At 43.6% G+C, this 13,042-nt stretch overlaps 1 protein-coding gene across 3 annotated transcripts in view; it reads left to right on the forward strand.

Moving 5' to 3' along the window:
• Positions 1 to 13,042, forward strand: part of ATP11B (ATPase phospholipid transporting 11B (putative)) — a 99,046-nt gene that overhangs the window by 15,793 nt on the left and 70,211 nt on the right. For all 3 annotated transcript variants that reach the window (XM_045030344.1, XM_045030343.1, XM_045030345.1), the window contains exons 2-3: positions 10,770 to 10,886; positions 11,855 to 11,944. In XM_045030344.1, the coding sequence (XP_044886279.1) occupies positions 10,770 to 10,886; positions 11,855 to 11,944 (207 nt within the window). The remainder of the gene's footprint in view (positions 1 to 10,769; positions 10,887 to 11,854; positions 11,945 to 13,042) is intronic.

The following is a 13,042-nucleotide window of genomic DNA, read 5'->3' on the forward strand; positions in this document are numbered from 1 at the left end:
GTTCTCTTTTTCAGAATAGAGTGCTACTTAATTTTCAGCCTCACTTTTTGGAACACCTGCGTTTCCCATAAAAATGTCATCTGATCTTATGAGAGACAATGTGGTTACAAAATGTGGTAAACCACAATGATTGAGAGGAGGAGGAAGAGGAAATTGCAGAAATAGTACATGATAGCTATGTTTTCTTCTTAACATTGCTGCAGTGGATCTTTAGAACAGGAAGGAATATAGCAGTAGTTCTTTAAAAGAACAGGAACAAAGTTGCATGGAAACACATAAACCTGAGGGTACCTGGGGTTCTTCACTCTTTTTCTAAAACAACGAGGAGTCCTTGTGGCACCTTAGAGACTAACATTTATTTGGGCATAAGCTTTTGTGGGCTCTAACCCATTTCATCAGATGCATGGAGTGAAAAAATTCAGTAGGCAGGTATAAATATTCAGCATATGAAAAGATGGGAGTTGTCTTACCAAGTGGGGGTGGTGGTCAGTGCTAACGGGGCCAATTCAATCAGGGTGGATGTGGCCCTTTCCCAACAGTTGACAAGGTGTGAGTATCAACAGAGGGACCACCTTAATTGAATTGGCCTCCTTAGCACTGACCCCCCCACTTGGTAAGGCAACTCCCATCTTTTCATGTGCTGTATATTTATACCTGCCTAATGAATTTTTCACTCCATGCATCTGATGAAGTGGGTTAGAGCCCCCGAAAGCTTATGCCCAAATAAATTTGTTAGTCTCTAAGGTGCCACAAGGACTCCTCATTGTTTTTGCTGATACAGACTAACATGACTACCCCTCTGAAACTTTTTCTAGTTGATGCTATGCTTAAAATTGCTGCACAAAAGGTTTTTCTTTTCTCTACAGTAGTCTTTGATATGACAAATTTCGTTTGACTTTAGTACACCAATCTGCCTAGAAGAATTATTAGCTGGATGTGTGAGTACAAATTTGTATAGACTGAGTATATGTTAGCAGGTCCTTTTCTGTTGCAGGAAAACTAGTCATCTAAATAAAATAGTTTTCAGAAGATGGATTTTCATACTCAGTTTTGTTTTTTTTATTATTATTATTCTTAAAAAATCTGAATAGGCTCAGCAATCTATTGGCAGATCAGTGGGCTGTTTCCCAGAGAGCAAGAGTTCAGATCCCATGCATCTTGGGTCAGAATCCCTCCCTTCCCTAGGGAAGTGACCTCTTGCAATGGTCTGAAGTTTATTCTCTTTTTGTTAATAAATGGTTGTGTTGAAGGGCTCCAGAAGGAGCTCTCTTTCCTCAGTTACTCTTGCTGTGATGCATGTCTTCTGAGTGAACGAAGAGTTTCCAGATAAGACTTTGCCCTCTTCTTTTTTTCACTCCATCCACTTAAACATGAAATTCTGAAATTGCCTTGTTTCTATTCCAAAACAAATTAGAGTCTCACACCTTTCGTGATTGGAGCTGGAATGACAGAGGGCTGGCTCAGGGTTTCCTAGCCAGTACCCTGTCACACACTTCCCCCTTTGAACTGCCATGTTCGTCCTTCGTTGGCCTCTCTGCCTCCTTCCGGTGGGGTTCATCCAGGGAAGTCTCCCCCCCTCTTTCGGATGATCACCGGCATTGTCTCCTGGGGGTTCCTTCATCCCCCACCCGCAAAAAGTACACTGTTCGGGGGGTGGATGTCCCCATAGCTCTGCTGCCACCCACAGGTCCTCACACCAGTCACACCCCTGCAGTTATCTCTTATCCCCTTTTTCTTCTGGTAGGAGGTCGAGGCCAATCCTGACCTCCTGCTGGACACCCTGGGTTTGCCCAAGCCACCAAGCGGGGTCCCCGTCTCTTCTCCTGGGAGCAGTGTTGTGGGGAGCTCCAGTTGCCCCTTTTTTCCCCTCTAAGGGGCTATGGCTGGACCATCTACCGTATCCAGGCTCTGTTGTCTAGGGTTCTTATGTTCATTACCCTGAGGACCTTGCTCCTCTTCCTCCCTGGGGCTTCTCAGTTTAGGGGTCCCTGCCCTCTTCCTCCGGGAACCTTTTGTTTTCCCTCTGGGGGGAGGGCACCAGTCCGTACCTAACACAACAGGGTGCGGTAACCCCCCCCACACTACTCTGACCCACTTCCATTTAAAGCTGCCCCGCACTTCAAGGGGCACCTAGGTCGCCAGGCAGTATCTCTGTCCCGATGGAAACATTCCAGGGCCATCTGTGCATCTGGAATTATTCAGTGCGGTTTTATCAGCCCCCTCTGGATGAGCAAGCGCTGAAGCTGTATCCGCCAGGCCCCTATGTGGTTTCCTCCCTACCCTCACCAGGAAGGTGAACAGTTCTCCAGCATTAGTCCATCCACAAAATTCAGCCCACCTGCATTCCATATCTGGGCAGTCCCCCTTTTTGTGTCCTGGCCACTCTCACTGCCAGCAAACAGTGGTGCTGACCAGAGCCGCCATGACCAAGTGCCTTACATTCCATGACCCAGTACTGGGTCATGACCCACAGTTTGAAAACCACTGGTCTAAATCAGAAAGGGTGAGCTCTTATATCCTGTTGGTCCCAAGAAAACATTCATTCCTCTTAAGTGTAGACCAGGCTCTAGTTTCACTTTAAAATTAGATTGACCTGGCCATGTCATGGGGGATGCAAAAAATTGTGCACCATATTTAGGTCCACCTAACCCCCACTATAGATGCAGCTAGATTGATGGAAGAATTCCTCTGTTGATCTAGTTATTACGTTTCAAGAGAGGTGGATTAGAATATTAGGGTTGGAAGAGACCTCAGGAGGTCATCTAGTCCAATCCCCTGCTCAAACCCAGGGCTTTATCAAGCTGGGCCTTAAAAACCTCTAAGGATGGAGATTCTACCACTTCCCTAGGTAACCCATTCCAGTGCTTCACCATCCTCCTAGTGAAATAGTGTTTCCTAATATCCAAGCTAGACCTCCCCTATGGCAACTTGAGACCATTGCTTCTTGTTCTGTCATCTGCCACCACTGAAAACAGCCTAGCTCCAACCTCTTTGGAACCCCCCTTCAGGTAGTTGAAGGCTGCTATCAAATCCTCCCTCGCTCTTCTCTTCTGCAGACTAAATAACCTCAGTTCCCTCAGCTTCTCTTCGTAAGTCATGTGCCCCAGCCCCGTAATCATTTTCGTTGCCCTCTGCTGGACTCTCTCCAATTTGTCCACATCCCTTCTGTATTGCGGGGACCAAAACCTGACGCAGTACTCCAGATGTGGCCTCACCAGTGCCAAATAGAGGGGAATAATCACGTCCCTCGATCTGCTGGCAATGTTCCTACTAATACAGCCCAATATGCCATTGGCCTTCTTGGCAACAGGGGCACACTGCTGACTCATATCCAGCTTCTCATCCACTGTAATCCCCAAGTCCTTCTCTGCAGAACTGCTGCTTAGACAGTCAGTCCCCAGCCTGTAGTGGTGCATGGGATTCTTCTTTCCTAAGTGCAGGACTCTGCACTTGTCCTTGTTGAACCTCATCGGATTTCTTTTGGCCTAATCCTCCAAAAGATTAGGTCATTCTGGACCCTATACCTACCCTCCAGCGTATCTACCTCTTTCCCCCCAGTTTAATGTAATCTGCAAACTTGCTGAGGAGTGCAATTAATGCCATCATCCAGATCATTAATAAAGATGTTGAACTTAGATGATTAACTGCATTGAACTACAGAAAAAAACACTTCTGAAGATGTAGGAAGCATTTGTGTTGCTAGAGCACTTGTAGTGTAGACATAGCCCTAGGAGTGCAGTAACTGACTGGAGGAAACAGCTTTGAAGTATGTGAACTAGTGGGAGAGTATGTGTGAAATGGGACGTAGGAAAGAAACAGGACCCTACTTATTTTGGAGGGAATCAAATTTTTGGCATCGTGTAGAATAGGGAGAGGAAAGATAAGTTCAGGGGTGGAAGAAGAAACCCTAGTAACCTCTTACATTTTAAAACAAAAACACTCTTCTCTTTCTATATCCATTTCTGTTGAAAATATGGTTGATAACCACCTTTTGTGAAGGGATCTGAGAGCCTCAATGAAAGGTCCTATTTGAGTCCAGGTATTATTTCTCTTCTTTCTTCTTATATATTTATTGTGCTGTGACCTTTGTACTGCTATAGAAAAGTATTAATATGCATTAACACATGAGCCATCAGACAGTTGAGGAATTTTGTGGGATTTTCATGCTTGGGTAACTTTTTAAATATGCAGTACGGTACACAGGAAACTTTGAATTCCTGATGCTACATTCACTTTTAAATCCCTATGCAAAACTGCCTCATACTTCAGTCCATTTTAAACACAAATCTTTTTGACTGTATGACTTGAAGAACTTAAGGAAAGAAACAACCAGCAGCAAAAGGAACACTACCACATACACCTCTACCCCAATATAACGTGACCAGATATAACATGAATTCGGATATAACGCGATGAAAGAGTGCTCCGGGGGGGGGTGGGGCTGTGCACTCTGGTGGATCAAAGCAAGTTCGATATACCACGTTATAGATGAAACCGCGTTAAGATTTTTTTGGCTCCTGAGGACAGCGTTATATTGAGGTAGAGGTGTATATAATGCTTTTATTATGGATTGAAAGCATTTGCTTCATAGTTAAGGTTGCAGCGGGGCTTCCATACAAGCTCACTACCCAGTCTAAAATGTACAAACAAACCCTATATTGGAAGGCTGGACCTAGGATTTGGCTGAATTGTTCCTGGAAAAAAGTAAATATCTCAGACGAAGGTTTCCTGAGCTACACCACCCTAAAAATAGAGCTGTAAAACAGTTTAGAAAGTTTAACTTTGAAGTGCAAAAACAAAAAAGGAGATAGAAGAATCCAATAAAGTGGATTTCATAACAGTTATAGTTTTTAGCACCTAAATTTAGTTGATTAAAGTCAAATTATTGAAGTTAACATTTTCTTTGATAATGACACTAGCGAGCCTGAGCTTAGATTTGCAAGAGTGCTTTGATATCATATACTGAGTTTACAATTTTTTTAAATGAATCTAGTTGTTATCCGTGTAGAAAGACACCTCAGAAATGTTTCATGAACACCAGATCAGGAGACATGAGATTGCCCTTGACACACACTCACTGCGAGGCTCGCATGGGAAACTGACAAGTTTCTTAAGGCTTAGTGGGGCCTTTCCCCAAAGAACCCAGTTCTTATCCAGTCCCGTCTTCCTGAGGCACTCCTGGGATTTTTAATGATGAATACCCTGCTCATGCATAACGTAGGAGCTCTGCAGATGGCTGAGAAGAGGAGGTAATATCCGTAATGGTATTTCTCCCTTCCTGTTGACTTTCTGAGGTCTGCAGGTGGGGACGAGTCCCAGCAAGCATTAAGAGGCTCGCTGGGAGCCACCTCCAAGTCTTTGGCTCATTGGAGCCTGCCACATCCACCTGAGCTTGGTGCGGTCACCCCGACCCCTTATGAACCTAATGCTGAGAGGGAGTGCTGGTCCCTAGTGGGCCCAAGGATACTTATCAAGTTCTTCCTCCTCTCCCTCCTTCTCCAAGGAATGGACACGCCAGGGACCAGGTCAGATCCATCCCCAGAAACCTGCCCCAGCTGCAGGAAGCTCCATGCCCTCCCTTCCTGCCCCCATTGCTCCTCAGCCGCTTGGGGAGGGGTCACTGTACGGGGAGCTGCTCTCCCGTCCGCCCAACACCTGTGCATCCGGACCCTGCCATACCTAACCCAACCCTCCCTCACCACCACCACCCCCCGGTTGAGCCTCACCCCCTGCATCCAGAACCCTTCTGCACCCAGAGCCTCAGTGAGTCCCCCCCACCCCTGCACCCAGACCACTCCCCAGTGAGCCCTGCCCCACTTGAACCCTCATCCTGACGAGCCCAACCCACTCTACGCCTGGATGAGCCCCCTGCCCCACTGAGCCCCAACCAGCTGCACACAGACCCCATCCCATCGAGCCCCATTCCCCCAGCACCTGGGCCCTCCTGCTGAGCCCACCAGACTCCCACTGCTGAGCCTCAACTACCTTCAGCTGGGCCCCTCTGCAGCATCCCATTCCCCCCACTGAGCTGCCTGCAATCACATTGCACCACTCAGAACCCTCTCACCCCACACCTGGATCCCTCCACACTAAGCCCCTCCACGCTTGGATCCTGCTGGATCCAGGCATTGTGGGGGAGATTATTAAAAGCACTATGGGAAGTTGAGTGTCTAACTTCCCTTGTGGCTTTGAATATTCCTCTGTGTATTTTTAATATACGTAGTTTAAAAAAAAAACCCAAAACCAAGTAATGGCACAGTGAGACCATTTTATTATCTGAATGTCACCAGTTATCTACCTTGGAGTTTGTTCTGCTTTCCCCTACTCTCATTCTTTCTTTAGAATGTAACCTCTTCAGACTAGAGACCAGGCTTTTATGTATGGAAAGTGCCTAGCATTTTGTGGTTGCCATGCACTTTCCAAACAAACAAGAAAAAAAATCTGTGTACATTTATCACATCAACCAGGTAAATATCCTTTCTTACTCACAAATATTTCAGTACTTAATACAGCATCTTTAGTATTGTTTTAGAAATAGATTAAGAAGTATTCATTCACAAGCTCCAGTTATCCAAAATATTGGTATTAAAAACATTCGTCTATCTTTTCTCTGTCAGCATTCAAACAAAAATCCCTTCATTAACATTCTGTATTTTACCATCTCAAATTCATGCTTTTTACACTTCTCCCTTACAAAGCTCTAAACAGTTTCTTCCTCTTTTGTTTCCTATATATGTTTCTAGTCCTTTCTCCTAACTGATCCCTTGCAGTGTATGTCTACACTGCAAAAAAAAGACCCATGGCAATGAGTCTTGGAGGCTGGGTCAACTGACTTGTGCTTGTGCTACAGGGCTAAAAATAGTGTTGTAGATGTTTAGGCTCATGCTGGAGCCCAGGCTCCAGTCCGAGCCCGAACATCTACACTGCTATTTTTAGCCCCACGAGTCAGTTGACCCGGGCTCTGAGACTTGCTGCCACAGATTTCCTCCCCCGCTCCTCTGCCAATGTAGACATACCTTTTGTGTTCTTGTCCCAGTTTTATCTTATCTTCTTTCTTGCCAGACACTGTACATAGAACAGACTCTCCCTTCTTGTCTGCCAAAAGTTTATTCTTCTTCAAATCTCTTTGTAAAACCTTCCTAAATTGTTCTTGCTCCTTTCTTTCTGCATTAGCGTCCTTCATATTTTCTGAAAAAATAAGTTCTGCAATACTTACCCACCTTTGTGTACAGTGCTTTTAAGATCAGTGAATGAAAAACACTGTAAGTGTATGGGGAAAAAAACACTCAGGATTAAAGTATTTTTATTTTATCCATGTTTTGTTGCACTTATGTTTATTACATTGTCCATCGCATATTTTTGCTGGCAATCAATTTCATGCTTACAAATTGAGTACGAAGGGATAGATCTCTAATTGGTTTTATCAAGCACTGAAAGAAATTTTAATATGACAGTTTTCAGAGTACTTGACATTGCTGCTTTAATTTTAAGGTCTGATGCCTTTATTACCTATGATATAGCTTTTAATCAGGAATCCTCTTTGAGTTGGTTTATTGCAAAAGGCAGCTTTATTCCCTCTACAGTTTATAAAGCAGAAGAATTGAACTTTTCAACCCTATCTATGTTACTAGTGAGGCCTTGAAAAACATACCCAAATTTACTAGAATGAGGATTAAGCCTTCCAGAAAGGTGAAAAAAATCTTACCTAGACTGGGAATCTGTGGAATGCTACAAAGAAGAGTTAATGAAAAACTGAGAGCATATGATTAGGTTTTGTGCTGTGTTGCTTGTTCTACCTTGTTAGGTTTTTAAATTCAACACTGTTGTGGCTTTATTGGGGTTTGGTCTTGTCAGATTGTCCCCTTATTTCTCCCGTTCTCATTTGGTATTGTTTTGTGGTTATTTCTGCAGGATTTGGACTAATTAATTGTTGCCTTCATTTCTTTACTCAGTTTATTCCATGACTTATGCAGACAAAAAAGCTAACTTTAGGCCACGTGCATTCTGTGATACCTTGTTGTTTGTTACTAATGACCACATGAGATGTCTCTCGTCATCAGCTGAGGGGCATAATCTAAACCAGGGGTTCTTAAACTTCATTGCACCGCGATCCCCTTCTGACCTAAAAAATAAATAAATTTACTACACGACCCCAGGAGGGGGAACCAAAGCCTGAGCCCCAAAGCCCCCACCCCACCACCTCAGGCAGGTGGGCACAGCCAAAGGCCTTCAGTCTCTGGCAGGGAGCCTGTAACCTGAGCCCCACCACCCAGGGCTGACACCCTCAGGCTTCAGCTTTGGCCCTGGGCAGTGGGGCTCGGGTTTTGGCTTCAACCCTGGGCCCCAGCTAGTCTAATGCCAGCCCTGGTGACCCCATTAAAACAGGGTTGCGACCGACTTTGGAGTCCTGACCCACAGTTTGAGAACTGCTGATCTGAACTGATATTTGCTTTCCATCAAACCCAAAGGAAGTGTAAGGGCTACCTCAGACTCTGTCTGTTGGAGTAGATTTTTAAAGCTCCCGTTCTGCAATCCAGTGCTGAGGATCTGGTAAGGGAGCCATAAAGGAACTCTTACCCCTGGTCTACGCTGGGGGGAGGGGATCGATCTAAGTTATGCAACTTCAGCTATGTGAATAACGTAGCTGAAGTCAGTGTACTTAGATTGACTTACCGTGGTGTCTTCACTGCAGTGAGTCGACTGCTGCTGCTTCCCCGTCAACTCTGCCGTTGGCTCTCGCCGAGCTGGAGTACAGGAGTCGACGGGAGAGCGCTTGGGGGTCGATTACTGCCCGCCAATCCAGTGGGTAGTGAAGACATACCCTTAGATATCACTTATCTAGTTAAGCCCAATGCCAAATTTGTAGGGTCAGAATTGTATGAAGTCTGAAAATATGGTGGAAAAGCTGTTTTTGGTGCTGAGCCTTCCTCATACTAAGCCTTGCTAAGGAGGCATGGAGCTGTGATTTGTAATCAGTCTCTCCATGCTGAGATTCTTCTTCTGCAGGGCAGACTTGCCTAAGCATTTCCCAAGAGTGGAGATTCATAAAGGCAGTTTTTGAGAGAGAGAGATTTGTTACCACTAATGGTAGTTCTTTCCCCTTCTTGTCAAGTAGTTGTCTCCTGGAGTGTCTTTCTTTCCATAGCACTTGTAGGTAGGTCTCTCAGCCTTGTGGAGCTTGGGGGTAATGACCAACCCTCTAGAAATTTGACCAGAATTGTCTGACCTCAGCGGCACAAATGGCATCTGTGCCGCTGTGCGTCCCCTCCCATCTCCATCCCTGCCTTGCAATTTTGGTCAGGTTGTGTCCCCAAAATAACTTGGTCTCCTTTCAAATTGTAGGATTTGGCCACCAAATTTGAGAGGATACATAACTTCATTGATACATAATGCTTGCTGTTTCCCTTCCCGTAGTTCCTTGTCAGAACAGGCAAAAATGGCAGAGCAGGCGAAAAGCAAGCTTAATCACTGCAAGGAGGTAAATGGTTGTGGCATGCAGGGACAGACTGGGCCCCTACAATATTTCAGATGGCCAAGAGCAGCCTTGTAGCAGACTCCTGGTACTTGTCCCCCCTCAGCTGTTGGAGCAGCTATCGCACTCCGACATCCTGTCCCCCTCCACCCACTTTTACCCACTTTTTTGATAGTGGGTCTTCCTGACCTACTACCAAAACTAGAGCAGCAACAGATATTGATGTGGCTTTGCTGGCTCTAATTCCAGAGCAGCTGCCAGTGTAGGCTACAGCAGCACCAGAAGTAGGATCAAGCTCCCAGGTGGAGTATCTGCTCTTTGAAGAGGCTTTGCAGAGGAGGCAGCACTGAGATTACTTTTCACTTCTAAGATTTGTCTAACCCTGCTGAGCAAGTCTACAAAACACAGTGCTCCCACTGTTATCATTGGTGCACCTGAATTGGTGGTAACAGTGGGAAATTTTAGAAAATAAAGTCTCTGAATGTAAGCAAGGCTTTTAAGTTCTTTGAGGCAGGAAATCATTTACTTATTTGGGAAAGAGGGAAAATAATGTTTGGTCAGTTTCTTGATTTTCTACTGGTCAGATTATTTTTTCAAACTTGAATCATAGCATTATGTTAGTGTGACTCTCTTCTATTTATTTAAACTTTCTTATGATTCAATTATGATCAACATTAGTATGGCGTTTAAAAGTACAGCTATGACTATCTTTAATTTCCACCTGTATTTTGGTTTCCATTTTTGCTTCTCTCCGCCTTACTCATACCCTCTCTCAGCCAAACTGCCATTTCTCTGTTTTCTTTTTTTCTGGTATTACTGTGAGACAGTAACTTTTATCCTCATTTTGCATAGCCTGCATGTGCTCTTCCTTCTGATTCTTAAGGTTTTTGGTGACGTGTCCCCCATAAGGAATGAACACACTCCACATAAATTTAGGTTTGTTTTCAGCTGATCATGTCAAAAAAATTTAAACACAAAAATTAATCAAACACAAATTAAAAAAAATAATCAAACACAAGTTTAAAAACCACACAAATTAATCAAAAATGTGTTTAAATGGCATTAAAAAGCCAGCCTCCTAACAGCAAAAAAAAAAAAAAAATCCTTTCTGGCCCAGATATGTTCATCTTTTGTGTCCAAATCATAATCTGCTATTCTAAGACTCTTGTTAAAATTTGGATCCCAATTTCAGTTTAAAAATTAGCAGAATTTTGTGTGCCATGTGTGGTCTGAAACTATAGTTTTGATGTAAACTGTTCTGCCTGTTGGTCAACTGATTTTTACTTTTGCCTTTCAGGGTTTTGACCCACCACATCAAAGTGATACGCGAACTATTTATATAGCAAATCGTTTCCCCCAGAATGGCCATTATGTTCCTCAGAAATTTGCAGACAACAGAATCATATCATCTAAGGTAAGGATCCATGTACTTTGTCAAAAGTATTTGATAAAGAGTAAACATCACTTAGAATGTTATGGAGTATCTATGCATCTGGTGGTGTGATGTGTTTTCATGTCATTTATAACAGCAAATGACTTCAAAACCAAAGTTTAAATAGTGAGACCCCTTCTCCTCCTCCTCCTCCTCTCTGCTCCCATCACCCTGCCCTGCAAAATACAAAAACCTAATTTCACACTGACCAACCCTCTTGGATAAAATTCCTCAGAAAAAAGGTGGGTCTTGAGCCATGAGATCCACTGGCAATTCCCTGAATCACCTCCAGATATTTACATCTGTACTTAGAGGGCATCTCTCAAATTGCGAAGTCTCAAACCTGTTATGTGAAAAGGAGCATGTTAGTGTAGAGAACATTGAGCTGCACACAATTTCCTTCCTGGTGCACAGTCTGGCCGTTGGTGGGGTGCATGGACATAATTGGTCAGGGTAAATATCTTAGTTGGCTGAAGGGTAAGAACAGAAGGCAGCAGCCGCAGTAAATGTCTGCTGCAGTAAATCTTTCCCCTGTCCCAATAGCCAGCTCGCAACCAGCTGATCGGCTCAGTGGGAAGGAGAAAGTAGTCCCCAGGGGAACCACTCTGACACTGCTCCCTCCCTCCCACCCACCCACCCACCCATGCACATGCACCAATAGGTAGAAAGGTGTCTTCAGCTGGCACTGCCACAAGTGCACAGCTACCTCCATGCCTGGGTTTCTCCCAGCTCCTGGCTTGCCCACAAGAAGGGACAAGCCTTGGCTCTGCCTCACCCCAAAGACACAGAAGGGTGTACAGCACTTTGGGGAGGGGGAGAGAGAGACAGACAAGAGAATGAAAAGGTTTTGAGGGATTTGTTGGGAAGAGACTGGGAGGAGATTGGGACGTTTTTGATGGAAAATTTATGCAATGTCATGTTATATAACCACACTTCTCTTTTCTTTACAGTATACAGTGTGGAATTTTATTCCGAAAAATTTATTTGAGCAGTTCAGAAGAGTAGCCAATTTTTATTTTCTTATTATATTTTTGGTTCAGGTAAGTTGAATAAAATTCGTAATTTCATGAGAGAGACTCCATAGTCTGAATATAGAGCTGGAAACGAGGATTTACTGGGTTATATTCTCAGCTCTGCTACTCATTCTCTGCCTTGGGCAAATCACTTAAACTCTGTCTCAGTTTTTTCGTTTTTAAGGCACAATAACTACTTCACAAGGGTGTTGGAGGCTTAACTACTTAAAGGGACTGCACTGAATTTAGGCTCACATTTGAAATATTTTGAATATTTAGTTTTTATGAATTTTAAATCTCCTTAATTAAAACTGCATTTTTCAATCAGTTATTTCCAGTGTCTGTAACATAGTTGTAGCACTGCATTGATGTCTGAAAAGTGGTCAGTGAAACCGGACAAAGAAAAGAGATTGGGGGCATACACAAGAATATAGGTTAGAGGCCCCTTCTTCTGTTGGGATTCCCTGGGGGAGAGGGCAGGTATTCAGTTGCTCAAAATTGCTACCTGCCTCAATTTTCAACCAGTTAGAATGCATGGTTTCTTAGTCCCCATGCATCATAAGAAAGAAACTTGTTTGTAGGATAAACATTTCTTTAATAAATTCCAAATGCGGGTCCATCTCAGTTTTATGGAAATCACTAGCATTTGAGACTAGAATGAGACTTCAGTGACAACAATTTTATCTGCTCAGCATTTTCTTCAAGGTTTTTTTCAATCACCAAATGTTGTACAATTCTAAAATGATGAATTTGGAGATTTTAGGTACATGAAACAAATGCCTGGAAATTTAATGTTAGGACGGACAGTTTGTCAAATTATACCTTTTCAGTAAATAAATGCATGAAGACATGAATTAATGTCACTGTCAAAGCAAAGAAAAGCATAAATTTAGCCTACTTTGTAACCTGATAGGGGATTCTCTAGATTCTTAGTGCTGCTACTTTTAATAAGTGGGAACCTATGTATTTAATGAGATTGCTCAGCACACAACTCCGTAATCATATAGCGCTTTAGGTATTCAAAGCGCTTTACAATTACTAGATACAATTACATCACCTCTGTGAAATGTAGGTACATGGTACCCAATTTTACAGATGGGAACACTGAAGAGTTTAAAAGGCTTG

The sequence above is a fragment of the Mauremys mutica genome, chromosome 9 (genome assembly GCF_020497125.1).
Source record: "Mauremys mutica isolate MM-2020 ecotype Southern chromosome 9, ASM2049712v1, whole genome shotgun sequence".
NCBI classification, from domain to species: domain Eukaryota; kingdom Metazoa; phylum Chordata; order Testudines; family Geoemydidae; genus Mauremys; species Mauremys mutica.